This window comes from Hetaerina americana, unplaced genomic scaffold (assembly GCF_022747635.1).
Source record: "Hetaerina americana unplaced genomic scaffold, ioHetAmer1.1.p SCAF_4, whole genome shotgun sequence".
Lineage (NCBI taxonomy): Eukaryota > Metazoa > Arthropoda > Insecta > Odonata > Calopterygidae > Hetaerina > Hetaerina americana.
The window spans coordinates 93,029,402-93,051,118 of NW_027286985.1; the positions used below are offsets into that span (position 1 = coordinate 93,029,402).

The 21,717-nt window shown below is 35.6% G+C and overlaps 2 protein-coding genes across 2 annotated transcripts in view; both read left to right on the forward strand.

Moving 5' to 3' along the window:
* Pfrx (6-phosphofructo-2-kinase/fructose-2,6-biphosphatase) overlaps positions 1–21,717 on the forward strand; it is a 128,299-nt gene that overhangs the window by 86,057 nt on the left and 20,525 nt on the right. The window lies entirely within an intron of this gene.
* LOC139691960 (kinesin-like protein KIF23) lies at positions 1,435–5,414 on the forward strand. The gene is made up of 2 exons (XM_071589932.1): positions 1,435–4,125; positions 4,699–5,414. The coding sequence occupies exon 1, from the start codon at positions 1,566–1,568 to the stop codon at positions 4,110–4,112; it is 2,547 nt and encodes an 848-aa protein (XP_071446033.1). The 5' UTR covers positions 1,435–1,565; the 3' UTR covers positions 4,113–4,125; positions 4,699–5,414.

The window sequence follows — 21,717 nt, forward strand, 5'->3', positions numbered from 1 at the left end:
CCTATGTACCCCATTATGTATCATTTAGTAATTATCAAATTTATTTTTCATTCTGAATGATAAAATGTGTCTGCAAATGTAAAAGTAACTGCAGCAGTCCATGTAAATCACATGGCATTCCTTGCAGTTTGTTGATATTAATTGGATCCTTTTGAGAATACTCCAGGGAAATCGTTTTTTTTACAATATGATGCTTTCTGGCACTTGCCTTTCGTAGGTTTTATTCTATAGAATCCCCTCCCCTGTAACCTTGATGGAGTTAAAGGGCTGGTGTGCCCTTATGACCCACAGGGAGTACTGATACAGGGCTCCTGGGAGGGTAGCCCACATTAAAGTGAACGAGCAAAATGAAAGCTCTCACTCAGTGTCTGTTCTTCAATGAGGTGGCTGCAAAGGTGTTATCACTTCAAATACCTGGGTAAGCCACTGAAATGGACTCTTTACAGAATCATGCAAAATCCAATTTAAAAACAAGTAATAGAATTCAACAAAGCGTCCTATTACATGATAGTACCCCCAGATGACCCCTTGATAGAGAAAAAGCTTTTATAGATATTTTATGAACCAAGAAATATTTTCTATAGCTGCTACAAATCTACTTGTGAATGTCCAAGATGGCTAGAAATGCGTTTTGTAAGGCATCCTGGAAGAATGTTTTTAGGTAAGCGACTGCAGAGAAAATAACATCCATACTGGTTTTCAATCGCCGAGAGCGCCAGTTTGGAGACTGCCACTAACCCACGGGGAAGTTTCCATTAACATATTCTAAATTCTTTTATTGCAAAGCTGCGATCAATATTTCATAATCTTAAGGATCAGATCGAAGTTACGTTCATCATACTTAATGATTTTGCATATTGCTACCCCATGGATATGATAGTATTAATGTACAGGCAATTACTCACCCCTATTTAATATGAATCATGGTCGAATATTAGGTTGAGAAATTAGTATTCCCAAAAATTTGCTATGATAATGAAATCTTTTGTTACGCATGATGAGTGATTCGAGTTTCTAACGTATTTCAGGAATGAGTTCGCACGGCAGGACACAACCCTTTTTTGAAACAGCTACATAATTGGTTAAATATCGCCCATTGGTAATCAAAAAGATCCTTCTGGGCACAGCAATTTAGATAGAAGAGATATTTTTGTCGAAAAAGTGAATTTCAAGCAATTTGGGATTAACAAAGCTTACATAAATTTGGAATTAACAAATCTGACATACATTTGGAAACTATGGAAGTTAGTACGCTGATGAGTTAACTGTAAATGAAAATTTAAAGTTTTCAAGGTTTATGGATTAAGGGTTATAGAGGTATAGATAAAGACTGACATGGTTGCCATTGCAACAATTGGACAACTCCAAACAGAATTTAAGTTGTCTACAAAATATTCAGAGATAGATTGCGAAATGCGTTGCTCACTTCAATATGAGAGCCGTACGACTCGATAGGGGGCTCTGCGCGACCAACCAATCACGAATTTTGTCGTTGATAATATGCTGGGACGTTCGCATTTGAATTTGGGAAAGTAGCGCTGGGTTGGCGTGCGGTGTTTGTAACCATGGCCAAGCCGTTTCAAAAATCTCTGGGTAGGAGAAGATCTTCAGAAACGGATCCTGTTGAAGTTTTCTGTAGAGTAAAACCGATTTATGGAGACTTAAGTTGTATTAAAGGTTTGGATGAAAAAACCATCCTTGTTACAAATCCCGAGTTGAGCAGTCGTGGACTTTCTAACAATTCCCGTGGGATCCAGTACACATTTCAACATGTGTTTGATGAAAAGTGTTCACAAAAAGAAGTTTTCGATCGTGTGGCTTTTCCGCTCGTGGAAGGCTTAATAAGTGGCAAAAATGGATTGCTTTTTACATATGGAGTATCAGGTTCAGGAAAGACATTTACAATGAATGGCGTTCCTGAAAATGGAGGTATTTTACCTAGGTGCCTCGATGTACTATTTAATACTCTTTCTAGTGTTCAGGCGAGGAAATTTGTGTTTAAACCAGATCGACTGAATGGTTTTGACGTTCAGAGTAATGTTGACGCCATGATGGATTATCAGAGGGAAATGCTTCAGGCACAAAGAACAAGGAAAACTCCTAGGAAAGTGCCATCTAATGAGAATTTGGCTGCTCGCGTGCCTGACATCAATAAGGTTGGTCACGTCGATGAAGACTGTCTTTATTCTGTTTTTGTTTCACACGTTGAAATTTACAATAATCACATTTACGATCTACTGGATGAAACTATCGGTGATGACTGCAGGTCTCGTAACCCGCAAAGCAAGATCTTACGTGAGGATGCCAACCATAATATGTTCGTTCATGGTGTAAACGAAGTTGAGATCACGTCAACAGAAGAAGCTTTCGAAGTGTTTTATAGAGGCCAGAAAAAGAAAAGAATGGCACACACACTACTTAATGCAGAATCAAGTCGGTCACACTCTGTGTTTACATTGCGTTTAGTACAAGCTCCCTTGAACAGCAGCGGAGACGAGGTTCTTCAGGAGAAGAACATTGTGAGCATCAGCCAGCTGTCGATGGTGGATTTGGCTGGCAGTGAGCGAACCAATAGGACTAAGAATAGTGGACAGAGACTCAGAGAAGCTGGTAACATTAACAATTCACTGATGACGCTGAGAACGTGTTTTGAGCTTTTAAGAGAGAATCAAGCCAATGGAACTTCCAAAGTAATTCCATACAGGCAATCGAGACTCACTCATCTTTTCAAGAGCTATTTTGATGGAGAGGGGATGGTGAAGATGATAGTGTGCGTCAACCCCAAAGTAGACGATTATGACGAGACTGTGCATGTCCTTAAATTTGCAGAAATGTCTCAGGAGATACAAGTAGCCCGGCCTGCTCCCGTACGATATGATTTAGGTGTAACTCCAGGAAGGAGGAGAGGCAATCTTAATGCTAGGGATGAGAATGGTAATGATGGGAATGGTATCTCCCATGAACTGGGGATCGTGTACTCACTTGGCCCAGCATTTCCTCCTTTGGAATTGATGACACCCGAAAATTCTGATCTTGTGAAGAATCTGCTCACTTTCTTGCAAATGCGTCAGGAAAGGAGGAGTACACTTTTGAAAGAGCTTACAAACAAGCAACAGGCTTTTCGAAGCAGGCTCATTAAGATGGAAAATGAAAGTGTGCTATTTAAACAAGAAATGTCTTCCTTCAAAGCAACATTGGAAATGGAGAGAAGGAAAAAATCAGTTGTAGATAGCAAATTAGTAAACCTGGAATCATTGAACACAAATTTGGAATGGAAAATAATGGAAAAGAATGAAGAAATAGCGGTGCTGAAAAATTCACTGGAAGAAGTGAAAGCTGGCTTGGGCATGAAAGTGTTGGAGAAAGAGAAAGAAAAGCAAATATATAAACAGAAGATGCTTTCAGGAAAGCAGCGTGCCAATAGAGAAATTTATCAAAAGCAGAAGGAAATGAAAGCAGAATTTAAAAATAAAATGAAGATTAAAGATGAGAAACTCCGCCTGGTGAAAGAGATAGTTGCCAATGAGACTTTAGCCATTCCACTTCAACATGATTCGTCAAACTCGTCCTTAGAACTTGACAGTGATAATAACCCCAGCAGAAGATTTGTACCTCCACTATCTTGGGCCCTACCACCTGATAGTCCCGCAGCTGCTGAGAGCAAAGGGCCTGTCACTCGCCATCGCCGATCACTGTCTGCTCCAAATGCAGATGCCATGTGGATTGACCATCGTCCCATTACTGGCCCTACTCCCCTGAACACTGTGTTGCAACCCAATATGAAAAGGAGAAAGTCAATTACTCAGCTCACGAATGTTAAAGATCTCTCTAACCCTAAAACTTCTAAATATTGCTTAACTACGGAGGCTGATCTTGGAGGAGAGGTAGAAACTAGACTTTATAAGGGGGACATCATTACCACGAATGGTGGTGGTGCTCAAGTTGTCTTCAGTGAAGTTGAAACTCTTCGTCAGGTTTCCCCAACTAAGACGACACCTCTTAAGAGGAAGAGTGATGAGGATATTGGAAAAATAGTTGGTGGTCCCCGAGCCAACACATCTGAAAAATGCAGGTTTGCTGTTGAGGGACATGGAAAAAGGTTTAGAAGATGAATATTTGTGAAAGGTAATGTATTTCCTGGGAATAATGTTGTGTTGAATTATGGTTCAGATAAAAATAAATGAACTGGAAAAAATTGAACTAAATCAATCCCTTCAGTCCCCGTAAAATTGCCTTGGCATTATTTGTTTTGGTACCAACACTATCAAATATTTTGCAAAATGTACTTAATTTGTGGTAATTTTCATTGGTAATATTTTAGTTTTTTTTGTTAAAAATTTTTCTCAGATCAGTGCCTTGTCTTGCTTTCACTAAGTGTAGATTTTGCTTTCTTGACAAATTTAAGTTTCTTGAAAATTATTCTCTCTCATAAATCACCGTGGTGCAAAAATACTTTCTATGTTAATTAAGACCCAACAATGGATTACTAAGGAAAGACCATCTTGCTATCTGAATAATTTCAGTTAGTGATTTTGTTGGCATTAAGTATGAAACCTATATAATCTTAATTAACTCTCAAAGTTGGAGCATTTTCATACAAGTAGCCCATTTGTCATATTATTACAGTGTCATTACAATCACACAATAATGGGATTTCATATTTTTCATTTGGTTAACATATTATCCTTTTATTTTCAGCCATGGCAATAAGTGGAAGGAGCTCTCTTCAACTTGCACTAATGCAACTTCTGGCTGGCAGAGTGTACATGGACTTGCAGTATTTCTGTACTTCTACCGTGTGTTACGCTTCCCACCAAAAAATGCCTTTTGTGATTTTGTCTTTTGGAAAAAATATTTACTAATGATTTTCTATTCAAGCCTGAATGAAAGTTGAATTTTTAATATCTTTAATGGACCATTTAGCTCTCTTCTCCCAATAACTGAGTTGTTTTCATTAGACCCTCTCATTATTTTCCTGTGTCATTTGTGTGTCTGGGCATATTCAAAATATTTACTTAAGTTTTGCCTCACTGGCAGTTGTGTAGCCTTTGGAATTTTGCCAAATTGTACCTAACTATACATCACTGAAGTTTCATGTCTGGTGTAGTTTATCTGCAAATTGTTTTTGAGCAAATATCCACACGCCTCAAAGTACTTAATGACCCAGCACTGTGGATTTTTATTGTATTTAGATTATTTCATGCTGGTGTGCCCTGTATGGTATTCCTGGATTTTTTTTATTTTTGTTACATTTTTAATTGCCAATCAAGAAATGCATATTGTTAAGGATATTTCACTGTTCATGACAACATTTTTTATCTCTACAATATAATTTTACGTTTTGATTCCTTTTCTATTTAAAATTCTGTCAATTTGACAGTTATTTTTATACATTTATATGTAATTTTATAGCGATGGAGTTCTCTCATTTTGTGTGTTCTCTTGCAGAAGTTTAATTCAAACCATTCACAATTATTGTAAATTCTTCATGGTATGAAATTTGTATCAAGGAATATTAATTGAATGGTGTAATGTTTTTAATGAAATGGTTATGCTAAGTCTGATTTTTTATTATTTTCTGTACATTATTTATCGGATAATAATGAATTGACTGTGAATGATACACCATCAGACAATTTCAATAAATGAATTCACCAGATAATACTTACTGACTGGAATATTAGTTTTATCTCCTTCATTTTGGTTTTAATGATGTGTGACATTGTAATTTGGCATAATATGAAACTTTTGTTTATTTGAAATCTTAGTTATATTATGCAGCACCGTGCAAAATTAGGAAATTTCATAGGATTTATAATATAAGAATTTTGTGTCTGAGATTTTATAAGAAACATTGATTCGAGTGGTGTAAGTTTGGAAATTTATATGCTAAAATGACGAGGAGCAGGTGCCCATCAAGCCTTTGTGAATGCGTCGTCAAACGTTAAGTTTATCTTCTTTGAAGAAAATATGTGATAAGCGATTTGGGAGGAAGGATTATTACAGCAATGACCCCACAGTGGAAATGTAAATCTGAATGTTAGACTCATGCCAGGGAAAAAGTGAAACTTAAGATGTCTACCCTATGGGCTGAGCGAGAATGTGTTGTTAGTATTGAGGTCACTAATAGAGAAGAAAAAATAAAATCAGGATGTAGTTGCCTGTTTCATAGATTTCAAAAGGCATTTGATGGAGAAAATTTGGCCGATTTAATGAATGCATTACAGAAGATTTGCAGGTTAGGCAACTTATCTGCAACTTGTATCAGATTAGACAGGAGGATGGGCAGAGCTTGACATGGGAGTGAGACAGGGATGATCATTGCTGCCCTGTTATTTTCAATATATACGCAGGAGGCAGATGTGGAAGGGAAGCAGAAGTTAAAAGGTTGGAAAGTAGTTTATAAAATCAGATCTGTAGATGATCTTAATTTAGTTAGTCATTCAGCTATGTGGTTACATGCATTGCTGAGCATTTGAGAAAATGTGTATTAGGTATGGAATGAAGATAAATGTAAACAAAACCAAAGTGATTAGATTTTCAAGGAGGAGGAAGGCCAAGTTGAATCTTAAAATTTAAGGGGAAAAACTAGAATAGTTTATCGATCTTGATAGTGTTTTGGATCAATATGAGAATAAATGAAGATAAATGTGATGTAAACCATAGTGTGGGTCGCAGTAGTCCAGGGGGTAGAGCATTGGACTGCTGATCGGAGGGGCCCGGGTTCGATTCCTGGGCAAGGCATTCTGGGCACCTGCAGCTCCATCCAAGCTATGTGATTTTTCAGGTACCAGGTATCCCTGGGAAACCATAACTGGCACAGGGAAAGGAACTGGCCCCCCTACCCTGATGTGTTAATTTCACACACCGTCGGGCTTAGTACAGGGTGAACTCTACCATCACCTACCAAACTGACCTTCGGGTTGATGACTGTGTTTATGGTATTTTTATATGGGATGTGAATAAATGTAAATAAAACAAAGGTTATGTAGTTTTTCAGAAAGAGGATGGCTGAGTTAAACATTAAAATAGGAAGGCAAAAAGTAGAGCAGGTGGAGCAGTTCACATGTCTCAGAATTGTTTTGGATCCAAATGGTCAAAGTAGGAGATAGATATGTAGTCATCTTTATTTTGGGGCGAGATTGAGACTACGGAGTCTCTTCTACCACCTAACCCCTAAGTAGTAGAGATGTAAGGAGAAGAATTGTGTTAGGAAAAGAGCATTTCACATGGAGGAAAGAGTTGATGATGAGAATGTTGAATAAGGAAGTTAAAATAAGAATAGTGAAAATTTTTATATGAAGCATAGTTATGTATGGTGTGGGAACATGAGCATTGAAGCAATGTGAGAGGCATAGATTGGAGACTTTTGAAATGTAGGGGTCGACTAAAGGGGAAAGCAAATGAGGAGGTGCTAGGTATTGTGGGGGAAGAAATGGATCATAAGGTGACAGAAAAAATGGATTTAGAGCATATTGATTGGCCATGGGATGTTGAAGACTGTGATGGATATTGAAAAGCAAACAAAGAAGGGGCAGGAATTAGATAGGAATGTTGGATGGAATGAAGGAAGTATTCGGATACGAAGAGGGGCTTGTTGTAGAGTAGGATGTTGGGTTGTGTTTTGCGTGAGGCATAGAATTGTAGGAATGTTAAGTTTGTGTCAAGCATCTTCATTGATAGACTAACAAATTATAATAAATACTGTGATTAGCAGGTATGAGCATTGGGACAGATTTATTATCCTCTGAACTTTGAGAAAATTTTAATACAAAGATTTTTAAATTGACTTGTAACTTTGAAAAGCAGCCCCATTTATCTTCTCAACACTTTATTTTCCCATTGATAATAATAATAATTTTCATTTGGTCTAGGATTAGTGTGCAACAGCAATATACAGCACCACATAATAAAATAAAATTCAGAGAATCATTCATATGCAGAAAAATACGTTTTCTTATCATATTTAGGTACATGTAGGTCATATTTATATCAGTTCTATTTTGCTTATACGTGTCATATTCTATCATTAGTAAATTCAGATATGCTGTAATAATATTTCTCAGCTAGGGAAGATATTTGTCCTTTTACTGACCGAGTCTTTCTTCTGATTTGTTCTTTTATTGATTTAGTGCCATTGACTTGGATTTTAGGCTTGCAGCTTTGGTTTGAGTGCATATGAAATGTAGGTTCAACTGGGTTCTGGTATGGTAATAAGAATTTGAATGTATGTCTGACAAATATTTTATATATGTTACTAGGAAAAGAATATATATGGATGGTAGTGGTAACAGCCCAAGATCTTGAAATATTGTATAGGTAGATGAAATTCGAGGCATATATGTAGCAATGTGAATAGCCTTCTTTTGCTGTTTAAATATGATTCAGAAGAGAAGAGATAACCCCCAAAGAATGGTTCCATATGCAATACGGACACTAAGCCATTGTAAAGTATTATTAGCATGTTTGTTGCTACTGTTTTCTTCAAAGTTCTGAAGAGGAAGCATGCCGAGCTAAATTTATCTGAAAGGAAGTTTATATGGATCTCCCATGCCAAGTTTCATGCAAGAGTCTAAATGGACGCCAAGAAATTTTGTGGTTGTGATAACTTCTATATTTTTGCTATTCACTGTTATTGAGGGACTGGACTTGGATGAGTTGAGATCAAAATTTATTACCTGGGATTTTTCATAATTCAGTTTCAGACGATTTTCTTTGCATCAGTGTATTGCCAGCTACAATGCTGACGTATTCTACAAAGTTAATTCATTGATGGAGGCTGCAGAAACTAATGTATTGGTATCATCAGCATATAAAATTCGTTTACTTCCATTTACTAAAAACTGTAGGCAGGTCATTAATATAAATTTAACAAGTACAAGATGAAGAATGGAGCCCTGAGGCACTCCCATGAATTTGGGTTTACCTTTGGTAATGTATTCATAACCACTGACAGTTTTAGTGGCAGAATTCTTACCATTTTTTCAATACTACTGAATCCACAGCCTTGGGTACCCGTATTATACCATTACTCTACAACTTTTTTTAACAAGAATGCTATGAACTACTGAGTCAGAGGCTTTGGTCAGATCTAAGAAAAAGCAAATTATTCCCGATGGATCAAAAGAGGTCAAAATGCATTTCATGGCCTCACCCAAGGGTGAAATGGTGACCCTGTTTTTCATGAACTCATAATAATCAAATATTTTTACTTGATATGCAAGTCAATTTAAAAATATTTTAGCAAAGACTCATTGTGTTGCAATTGGTCTCTTATTATTAGGGTTCTAGTTTCTTTTATTTTTATAAATAGGAGTGGCTTTTCAAGTATTAAGAGCTGTTGGGCATATACCTTGTGATAGGAATCCATTACATAAAAAAGCAGGGTTTCTTCGGTGAAAGGATAGTAGAATTTAAGCACAGAACTTGGCACTCCATCCTCTCCATGTCTGCAGTTAAATTCAGTGCCTAATTATTTATCCAGATATGTACAAAGGTGGTCTGAAAAGTTTCCAACCTAACAAAGATACAAGACATATTTTCTGAGGTTGGAAACTCTTCGGACCCTCGTATGTAAGAAGAGTTTATTTTCTGTTAAAATGATTGAAAATTAGTGATGATTTTTGATCAGGATTGGTGACTACAGTTTCTTGTGGATTATTTGATTGGAGTGGTATGTGAGGGTCATTTGTAGCTCTTTATTATCGTCTAGGATTCTTTTGATTTGCTTTTGGCATAAATAATTCTATTATTGTTTTAGGTATGCTCAATTATGGCCAATAGATTTTGATATTTCTTTTTACAACTATTTTATTCCTCCAATAAGGCTGGTTCTTGATAACATTTGATTTTTTGGCAGCCATTTCTTTGAAACATCTTGACTGTGTTGGATTTCATCAGTCAACCAGCTATTTTTAAGGATACCTGATGATGCCGCAAGTCGGTGAAACGCGTTGTACCGTATAATAAAATCTGTGGAAAAGTACGAGTCTTTCTTTCTTTTTTAGTAATGGATATTAAATACTTCCACGAAGTGAAGCCTGAAACAATAGAATATATTTTTAAGGAGTTTTCCTTTCGTTGAAATCACCACATTTTAGGAAAGATAGCATTAAAATAATACAGAAATTTATGGTGAAATACTTTGAAATATTCTTCATAGGTATCTGCTGCAAACTCAAGTTGATTTTCTTGATAATAGTTTCTCATTAGAAAGAATATTGGGCAAAACATTTGGCATAATTTAAAGATTGAAAATAATCAATGGTGATCAGATCAGGAAGAGACAAGTATTTTTGTTGCCTCATAATTTTTCAACATTTTTAAAAATATCATGTTTATGTCAGAAAACTTTTGTGATGGAAGTGGGCATATAGTTTGTTGAGCACATGTTTTAACAATGTAATATGGACAACTTCACTTCTTGCTCTTGAGGTGGACAAAATGTTGCAACTAAAGTCACCTGACATTGTGACAAATGGATTATGTTCCAGGGTGTATTAAACATTCTGTTTAGGAGACAGTTTGATTTAGACCGGAAGATATCAGATTTTTTGGCAGATCTACATATTGATGTGAGGTAAATTTCAGTGATCATCACGCGCATCATGTAACATTCACATGCTTTTTCTGTAATCAAGTCATCATATATGGACTCTAAATTGTTTTCTACTGGTGACTGCGCTTTGTGAAACTTAATACGCCACTATTTTGTTATTCTAAGCAGCAGAAGATTCCAAGGAGGTGGGATATTAGGAATACTTTAATCCTTAGGCTTCCGCAATGTCTATCTGATGAAGGATCCATGCTGCTTCCACGAATTACCATCATATAGGCGTGTTGATGGACAGCTGCTGATGTTGTTACTGGAAGGTCCATTAGATGCAGGACCAAGGAGCACCAAAGGACCACAGACGGAAAACAGTTCCGACTCTCGGCAATTGCCAAACATGAGTGGTTGAAACCCAGACACACAATTAAGTTCAACCAAACTGTAGTGCTGGCAAGAGAGGCAATATTTTCTGAGACTCATTAGAGAAGCGGTAGAAATAATTAAGAATCCCAAGAATTGCAACTGTGAGGATGGCTACACCCTGACTTCCACATTGAAAAGGGTGATTCATATGTGCCGCCAAGAAAGAGCCAATCAGGCAGCTCCAGGCTTGTCAGCATCTCCTATATATAGTGGCCAAATTGCAACGCAGATCCCCCGAAGAGGAGTTAATCCTAAAACGGGGTTTTTGTATTGTATTTTTTTTATTAAGTTTTATATACATTCTTGTATGCTATTACTTTATGGAAATAAAAACCTTAAAAACTGAAACAACACATCACTTCGACCTGAAGATGCCTCCAGGACTGGGGCAAAACAGTTGTTCATCAATACACCTACGTGACAGTAATTCCCCTAAGCAGCATGGATACATTAGCAAAACTTGCCTCATATTTTTGCATCTACTGTTCACATAAATGCACAATATTGAGTTGTTTGCAGTGATAAATACCACTAATTCTAATGGCTTATTTTAAATACTTTGAATATTTAGGTGTTAAACTGTTAGTATTTCATCTTTAATTGTCTATCATCTTTAAATATTGAACTCCTCTTCCAGACAGGTGTTTAGGAGAGATATCAGAGAGGCATTGAACTTATAGCTCCAGCTAGGCCTATTTTGGAATCTTATCAACTTGATTTAAGAGTTATCCATCTTATTTCTGCTAATATAAACTGGTCTATAGCTACATTTTCTGTTAATATTTCAGCATTTAGCAGTTTATCACTGAGTGAATTGTCAGCTATGATTTTGAACAATGAATATAATGCATCTGGCGATTAGGGGTTCTGCTAAGATGATTTCATTGATTTATACACCCAAAGCCCATAAATATTCATACGTCGAATCTTCTTGTAATCATCAAATTAGAAGATGCAGTGATGATATACTGGAATTGAGACATATTAAGTGACTAATTAATTTCCACTGGAAATAAATTTACCTGCCTAATTTCTAAGTGCTACATGATCTTTAGATAGAGAATAAGGACATTTGCCAACTTGAATAAAGTTTTCTCTTCCTTCCCAGGTTTATTTGCCTATGAAGTGGCACTTGTCTTTGCTCTACACTCGAAGATGATAGAATTCATCAGGTACTGATAAGGTTATTTCTATTAGAAAATTGTGTGCATATTATTTGGTTAATTATCTTCTTTTTCTTTGACAAGCATTGCTTCAAACAAATATCTTCCACAAGCATGCACTATATTTGGGCCCATCTTAGCTAATTTTGTGAACAAATATCCTTAGTTCTCCTCTTTCAAGTATTTCCTTTCATTGTCTTTCAACTTTTTGACAATAACCTCATCAAATTTAGCATTGGTAATTTGATGACAACTTTAAAATGTATTCCCAATCATCTCCTATATTATAGATACTGTCTTACAACTAGTCTTTTCCAAGGTATGTTTTTCTTCAGAAAAAAACAATAAATAGCATAGAATTTGAAGCCCATGGAAAATGAATGTTTTTCTTTATTTTCAGTACTAAGGACAAAATCTCAGTATTCCAGTTTTTCAAAAGTTTGTTACTGTATATCTCCTAAAAAAATGAATGTTAAGGACTTCGGTAAGTATATTATAAGTATACATTACATTTTCATAGAAGATTACCAAAATGATTCTAATCCACTAAACACCTTAAAAATCTAATTTAAAATATGTAGTGACTCCGCTCTCTTACAAATGTCCAATTAAAAACTTCTCATCATTCCCTAATTACCTAGAGATAATAACATTTCCAAACATGATGAGTCCTCTCCTCCTTTTGACCCCATTATATTTTCTCCCTACTTTTGGTTTAACTCTGAAAGATGTTGCCTATCTTCCTGCATTGCGTGCCTGATTCCCAAAATCCAATAAAACAGCTGTCAAATCACTGTTGTGTGGATTACTTTACTTTCTCCCCTCAGCCCTACAAACTATGGCAGTCAACAACCTTCCACAAATTATGTAAATTTGCTCCACTACATCTTCCATCAACATTGAATAACTTAAAGGCCACCTTGGTAGTTTTACAACACTTTCCAGATCCTCATCAGTGGTAGGTTACTTCCTGCCTGCTTCCACTTTCCCGAACCTACTTTCATTTTTATACCCATTTTAACTACTCAATCATTCATGTTTATTTTGAGAGGAGAGTTGTTCCCTGAATTTTGATGATGTGTAATCTCTAGCTGCAGGTGGTATAAGCCTGGGAATGCAGAGGAATAATATTGTTAGGAAAGAGGTTAGAACTCACCTTGAACATCCCTCTGTTGCACATGAGAGCAATCCTCTCTCATGAAGAGAGAAAACATGTCCCACCAGAGGTCACTGATTTCTCTCTTTTTTAGAACTTGTATTCAAAGTTGCCTTATTCTTGGATTTCTTTTCTCGATGACTTCCTGAGTTCGCATATTTTTCATGATGAAAGCTTTACAGTGAGGGCAGTTCATATTTGTTGTCTTAGAATTTGGTAGCGTTAGAGCAAGAACCTTTAAATTTCTCATTTGCAGTTGAGAAGGTTGAAGTACAGGAAGTATGTAGATGACCATTTATTTGCATGTAGTGTCTAGTTTATCTTAATATCTCCATAAATGTTTAGATGAAATACTTATCATGAGCATCACTGCCACTTAGTGAAACCTCCTACAAGTAGACCCTTAAACTAGTTTGATCTCTCCCAAAGAAGTTTGCAGAAGGTATTTTATTGGATGAATACAAATGCTTCCCACTAGAAACTGAATCAACCATTACAGACCTGTATGAAAGTCAACCTACTATAGTTATTATATTTCAAAATGCACTGTGGGTAATTATTGTAATATTTTCAAAACTGATCAAGGAAGCTGTGACATTATCTTGTGCACCACTTTTCAATTTCTAGATGATCTTTAACAGAAATGAATCATCCTTGCGCGAGGGATTAACAAATGCCATTTCAACTCTACCTAAGATTTAATATTCTTCAGTAACTATTCTCACCTTTTTCTACATATGAAGTAGCTCATCTCTTTGGCCTCAACCGTATCTTTTTGAAACCAGAGTAAGGGAATCAAAAGTAAAGTTGAATAATGAAAATACAATTGAATTTGTTATACTATTGCTAGACAAACAGGGGGAAAATAGTATTACAATAGAAATTAGCATTCATGTTCTGAATAGCTGTCTTGAGTGATAGGAAATACTTGTAGGTGCTCAGTGCAATTCTAGCTCATCTTGACTGTTTCTCTTTCTTTGGAATTTTATGCTAGATGTCAGAATTCATACAAATCGGTCAAATCTAGCCCAAATGTCTTCTAGCAACTTTCACAATCATTTCCAATTAACATTGATCATCTGTCTCTGAAGTATCATTTTGTAGCTTTTTTTTGGTCATTGGGTCCTTTTTTCAATGTCCTTGGTTATTTCAAGGCCTGGGCTCGTCCATGTGATTGATATATGATTCCCCACAAAATCCTAGTACAAATTTATAAAGAAACTTGCATTACTTGTGTTAATAATGGCATATATGGGACCAGTATACAGGATTTTAGTCCCTCCAGTCAAGAGGAAAATATTCTATCCAATAGTCTGCCATATTGCACGAGTGGGCATTAGTATCATCATTGCAAAATATCAGTATTCAACCTGTGGATTCCTACACTCATGATAATATGATATAACTCAATCTGTAGTCATTTTTCCTGTATCAAAAGTTTTGGACAGACGTCAAGACCCTTGAAATTAAACAACCAAGTGTGTAATGAAGGAATGGCCATTCATTTCCACTCTTGATTGCCATGAACATTGGTCAGATGTGAGTGTACAAATCTGGCAACTTTCTGAAGATGACCTAGGGAAGGAGATACTTTCAACTTCTTCAATATTGACTAATGATATTCTTCACTACTGTTTTTGCGTATTTTTCAAAATCTTCTATTTAATTCATGTGAAGCCTTGTTGTTTACTTGACAACAGATAGACAGACATTATGTTTCATGTGACCCCTATGGCATTTGATGCTCCCTTTCCGACTGGAAGCAAACAAGTTCCATTCTGCTTGCAATGCAGTCTTTCATACAAAAGCATTTTGGAATTGAGCAGCACACCCATCACTACAGATCTGTACATCTGTGTGATGTGTAGGTATTGGCCCCTTTTAATTCTGAGAACATAAATATACTCACACCTATAGTGCACCATTCTCCAAATGATCTCCAAGGATGACAAAACTTTGCAACATCATGGGATGGTCATGCTACTGCAGAGAGAAAGGCAACTTGTTTGTGAGCTCATTGAGCACTCCAAATGTCATCCCATGACATTAATGCTGCATTTTCTATAAAATGTGTCTATGAAATACATTCCTCATCATTCGGCAAAGTTTTGCAACATTCAAATGAAATGCAACTTGTCATCAAATCAGAAAAACATGGATCATATGTGTATAATTATGCAGCAGCAGACTACCTTTTTCTACTGGATCCTAAATCATCATTTGCTTCTCAGGTAGGCTATGGAAACAATTCATTTTTCCTCATTTATTCTTTACACCAGGAATAGATCATCTTCATTAAGAAAACTTCTCTTCTTGAAGTTTTGCAGTTTCCTTATGTAAATCTGCAATTTCGTTATCATATTTGAATAATTCCTTCTCATTTTTTTGGCAATTTATTTTATTTGAAATCATTTCCGAAAAACATGATGCAAGGAAATCTACAATTTCATCGTAAAAATAATCAAGCCTTATGAGGGGTATTTGTCCTTGTTGTGACTCCTGCAAATTCAGCTCAAAACTCAGGGTAACTTTATTTTCTGCGATATTTTTGCTGGTGTATATCATTTTAAATGCATGGGATTGACTGATATATCTCTGAAGGCACTCTGTGACAGCGGGGATGTATATTGGAAGTTTTTTCTTAGTCGCACTAAGAAGTTCTGCCTCGCCAATATGGTGGACAAAATTAAGCTTATGAAAGCTGAAATAAGCGCCCTGAAAAGCCTCAAAGTGAAAAACCAACAGGAAATTTCACCTTGTCCCATGAAGACAGTATCTTATGCTGATATGGTGAATCCAAGGGCTAAAAAATTGACTCATCCTTTACTACCTGGGGATACATAATACAGTATCCCGATTATAAATGCACTGTCCATTGAGAAAGCAACTGGTTCGATGAATTGTTCTGAGATGCAGAACTTAACAAAAAATATAGGCGAAGACTCGAACAAAGAGGGCTCCTTCATGGAAGTAATTTATAAAAGAAAAGTTAGGAGGCAACAATAAGATAGCAAACGAGTGGCATCAAATGCATATTGATCAATTTCTTTTGTCGCACAGAATACAAAAATGGAGGCGTGTGTTTTTTTGTGAGAAACAAGGGTTCATTTAGGACCTCATTATTAAAAACGTGATTTATAATGAAAGATGTAAATTGAAGCATTCGAGTTGTCAAAAATTCAGAATATAGGAAACATGATAATTGTGTGTTTATACAGACTCCCTGGAGGTGATAATGATTTCTTTGTAAAATTTGAGCAGTTATTACGAAGTGTCAGGAAAAAAGCGAGGGCCTAATATGCGGTGATTTCAATATTGATATATCCTCCCAAAATGATCTATCCACTAAATTTAGCAAAATTCTGGGTTTATATGGATGGACTTAACTTATCAGCTCCCCAACCAGAGAGACTACAACCTCTTCCAGAAGTATCAACCTTGTTGCCACTAATCTCCACTTAAGTAAAATGATCCTTCAAAGGTTATCAACTTAGACATTTTTGACCATATGAGTCAACTTTATTCATCCCAAAGTCAAAGGAGGTGGTGTGTAAGATATATCAAAGGTATTTCCCAATCAACAGTGTAAATTCTTTCCATGAGCAATTGTGTAAGATGTCATGAGATACCTTGTACAATTTAAAGTGTGTTCAAGGAATATACGCTATCATTTAATTACATTTTATTTGCCCAGAGATCACGATTCAAGAATACCAGGTGGGTGGTGTATGTACATGATATAAGGCACCTCAAAAAGGAGCAAAGATGCAGGCTCAATTGAGATAAAAAAAAGAAATGGTGCTTATAGTTACATAATAGATAGTTCACAATTACAGTTAATTTCATAAGCAGGATAAAACTCAGCTTTGAAGAATGCTTTCCTAGAAGAATAGTTCTCGTGAAGGGCTATAATAAAACTAAGTGCTGAGAGCAGCAAGCAATGAATATAGGGAATTATGTGCATTGAAAAAAAAGGCAGGATGATCCAGGATTCATTAACTACTTCCAGAGCTATAAAAAAGAGTGTCTTTACTGCTTCATGCAATGAAATCATACTATAATAAAGCCATCGGCCATTCTGAGAATATCACTAAAACATCATGGCAAGCAGTCAATAATGCAACCAGGGAAAAGGTACACAAGAAAGAAATTTTAACATTAAAAAATGGGGAGGGGGTCAGTCTATCCGATCCAAAACAAGGAGCAGAATTGGCAAAATTAATTACATAACTAATGTGCCTCTGAATATACAAAATGGAATAATGAGTAATTAAAGATCTGAAATACGGTTTGGCCAGTATGTGATGTCTTCCATGGTCCTCTTTCTTGCAACAGAGGATGAGGTCTTGAAGTGCATCACGAGCCTTTAGAGTAAACCAACAGTCCAAATTGATGATATCCCTACTGTGATTATAAAAAAATGCTCCATGGAAAGGAGCAAGCCCTTAACATTTATAACAAAATGAGTGCTTCAAAAATAGCGAGTTCCCAGACTATTTAAAAACAGCAAAGATAAAACTTATTCATACAAAAAGGAATGAGGATGATGATATTAACAATTACCGAATTTTTTCTAAAATCTTTTGAGACCTTAATGAGAGACAGGCTTATGAAATATATCATTAAAAATAAAATTTTAAGTGCGGAACAATTTGGATTCCAAGAGGGAAAGGTACCAATGATGCTCCTCCATGTTTTATAAAAAAGATAATGCCTTCTTGGGACTCGAAAGAATATTCTGTATTCAATGATCTTTCATGTGCATTTGATACTATGGTCCATGAAATTCTAAGTAAATGTTAATGTTATTAGATAAGGGGAGTTGCCTATAAATGGATTTAATCATATTTAAATGACAGGAAACAGACGGTGGAGGTTTCTCGCCTTGGGGTCAACAACATTATGATATCACCACCCATAGAAAGTTAGTGTCAGGATACCACAAGGTAGCATTCTCATGCCATTATTATTTCTACTATATATCAATGATTTGCCTGGATATATAGAGAATAACAACATAGTTCTGTATGCAGATGATACAACTCTGGCAATGAGCCACAAGGACCCTAACTTGTTGCAAGCTAAGCTTGATAGCTCATTATTGCTCTTAGCTAGACCTCTACTTAAAGGCCAACCCATAGAAAGGGTACACAGCACCAAGTTTTTATGTTTGTCAATTGATTAGTCCTTAAACTGGGGGATCCATACCAATGGCCTATGTTCCAATTTAGCAAAAAGTGGATTTACTCGTATTCTACGAAATATTACAAACATTGTAGATTTAAACATACCGAAAATGGTTCACCATGGCTAACTTGCAAACCCAATTTAAAGAATTGAAAATTTTCACTTTCCCTTGTCAATGTATTGATAACTTATGTATGCATGTTAAGGATTATATGAAACAACAAATCACCAGTGCTGGAGAACATGGGCATAATATTTGACAGTGTGTTGATGAACATTTGTTCTGTAACCTGACATAAAATCTGCTCATTCTAGGGGTACATTTTAAGAAATATCTCAAGCATTTTCTGATAGATAAATGCTCGTCCGTATAGTGTGGATGAATTTCTTGAGTCCCTGGAATAATGAAACAGATGATTATTTGTATTCTGACTTGTCCTATATTTTACCTTGAAAAGTCTCGGGACCAACTAATATTATTATTTTAGATGGGCATAATATGCTTAGGTTGAAGTCCTGAGACTTTCTCCCAATGACCCTGATGAATATACCTTTTGTCCAAACTTTTTGGATGCTTCCTTATTATACTACTAATTCATAAAAACATTATTTTTTTAGGGTTTGGCCCAGATCGGAGGTCCTTCTTCACTAATAATAGAGATGATAAATACTCTAATATGTTTTGTTGGAAACATGATCATTCCCTTTAAAAAAGAATTTTCCTCAGAGTTGTAATGCTTAAATTGCATCATTTTAAAGAGGCAAAAACCCCGTTCCTCATTAACACAGGAGCAGGGATACTCAACTTCAGTCATACCTATTCCTTTCATTGATATAAATGCAGTTGGTCCTTTAATCCTTTTTTTTTTGGCATCTCTTGGGTGACTCTGATAGGGAGGAACAATGTTAAGTATGAATGTCATGCAAGGAATCTAGGGGGCTATTGCCCTGCCCCTCAATCTGCCACTGTCTTGCGCAGGCCTAAACTATATTCCCATTGCTCTAAATCCGATATAGAACATATTTTTATTTGAGAATCCCAGAAGCACATCATATTCCTGATTTTTTCAAAAGTAGGTCTTTATTCCAAAGTTTACAATGGAATTTAAATTTTTTTCATTTTACCAGAGATACTTTTCACCTCAATATTGACAGTGAAAGTGCCATAGTGTCCTCACCATAATATGCTAGACAGTTATCCAACAAACCAAAAACTATTTTTCCTTTTATCCATTCTATCAAATCTTTAGTCTTCTTTCAACAAGGACACATGAAAATAAGAAGGAATACTTCAGTATTACAACAGCATGAGTACTAAATGTAAATCAATCTTGCTCATTTATTACACATTTTTCAAGTAATGATATGTTTTAGCATGATTTAGTTTGACTAAAGAAATTCCAAAAATGATCCACATAAAATTACCTGTGGTAGTTTTGATAAGGTTCTAAAGCTCAGCACTGCTACAATAACTTATGATTCAACAACAACATCTTGTTCCTTAAGAGCCCATTTAAAAAAAATTCAGAATGTAAGGGGGCACATTAGTAGTTTAATAGGATAAAGCACTGAGCCAACCATCAATGGATCCAGGTTCAAATCCCAGCCAAGGCAAGAGAGTTTTTACACTGAAATCGTTGCATAAATAAAAACAATGAGAGTCAGTAAGTGTTGTTCAAAACTTTTCAGATTTCATCTGAAATTTTATAAAAGTATTTTAATGAAACATAAATTGGACGGAATACATGTGCAGGAGGAAAACATCAGGAATGCATCAAAAATGCATTTTAGGGAAGATGTAGGCACACTTTTACATCTTGTAAATTGTAAAAACTAAGGTAAAACCATAAAAAATAGACAATGACATGATGTGCACTAGAGTAACATATAAATTTCCATTTGAAGCATCAATGATTAATTTATGAACATCTTAACAGCAGCAGAAAAAAGTTTAATATGCAAGCTTTTTAGAATGCAAACTGAAATGCTGGGTCACAACACCATAAAAAAGCAATAAACATCAAGTCCTCCCAGGAAAATATAATTTAATATTTCTTGAAAAATGAGCTTTTGATGTGTATCCAAATGTCTTCAAGAGATATACACCACTGCAAAACCAAAGTGTATCATGTTAACTCATCAAAAGAATATCACGTTAACTCTTTTCTCTTTAAATATGCAATTTGAAACAACAGATTATGCAGATATAACTGAGGAAACCACTGATTTATCATGATAAAAAATATTTGTACATGGGTGACTACATGTAATTACATCCTAATGACATTTAAAAGAGTCACAAGAATGAACTACAAAAAGTGAAATAACTTTGTAACTGAAAAACAAGGTAGAAAAGTCATCCAGGCATACATGTATCTTTCAGTTAAAACAATATTACCATTAAATAAACGAAAATTATGCCCAATGATGCATATCACTTCAACAGATTTTTGTTTCATTCCATATAATCTAGGAAACACGTTTAACGTATAAAATATTTCTTTAAAATCTCACTCCAGAATAATCCAACACTTACATTTCCATTTAACATCATTAGACTCTTTACAACTTGCAAAAGTAAAATATGTCACCCTTTGATTTTATATTCATTGCATATAAAGTGGATACTTTGTATATCCTTCACAGCCATAAGAATTTGGTCATATCAAATTTTTAAAATGGTAGCAAAAAGATCCAGAAGAGGATGAAGAGAGCTTTAAGGTAAAAAATATTGACATTTAAACCACTTGTACTTATGATATTAGAGAGTCTAAAAAATTAGCTGCAATAAAAATAACTTCCAGCCAGGGTCATGTTGTCAGAACGGTCAAGTGGGCATCTGCATATCCATTTTTCACAATATAAAATTTGAAGACAGCAATGTAGAAATTGAGAAAGGATTCATGTCACCTTTCATAGTAGAAACCTGGAATAAAACACAATAAATCAACGTGAATTATAAAGCAACAGATCTAATACTGGAATTGAAGTCAACACAACTAAAAGTAGGTGTGCGAGTGTGTGTGGAATTTATCAGGAGCCCTGGACTAAAATGTTAGTTCTAATCCATAATGGCAGCATACCAGAAAAAAATACGCATTACATCTCAGGAAATGTGTTAAGACCATGCTGTACCTTTCCAGACTAAGTGAACAAAGAATCAGCTCAAAAATGACAATAAAAGCACTTGCAATATCCACTCTCTCTTGAGATGCACTTGGACATGTCTACGATAT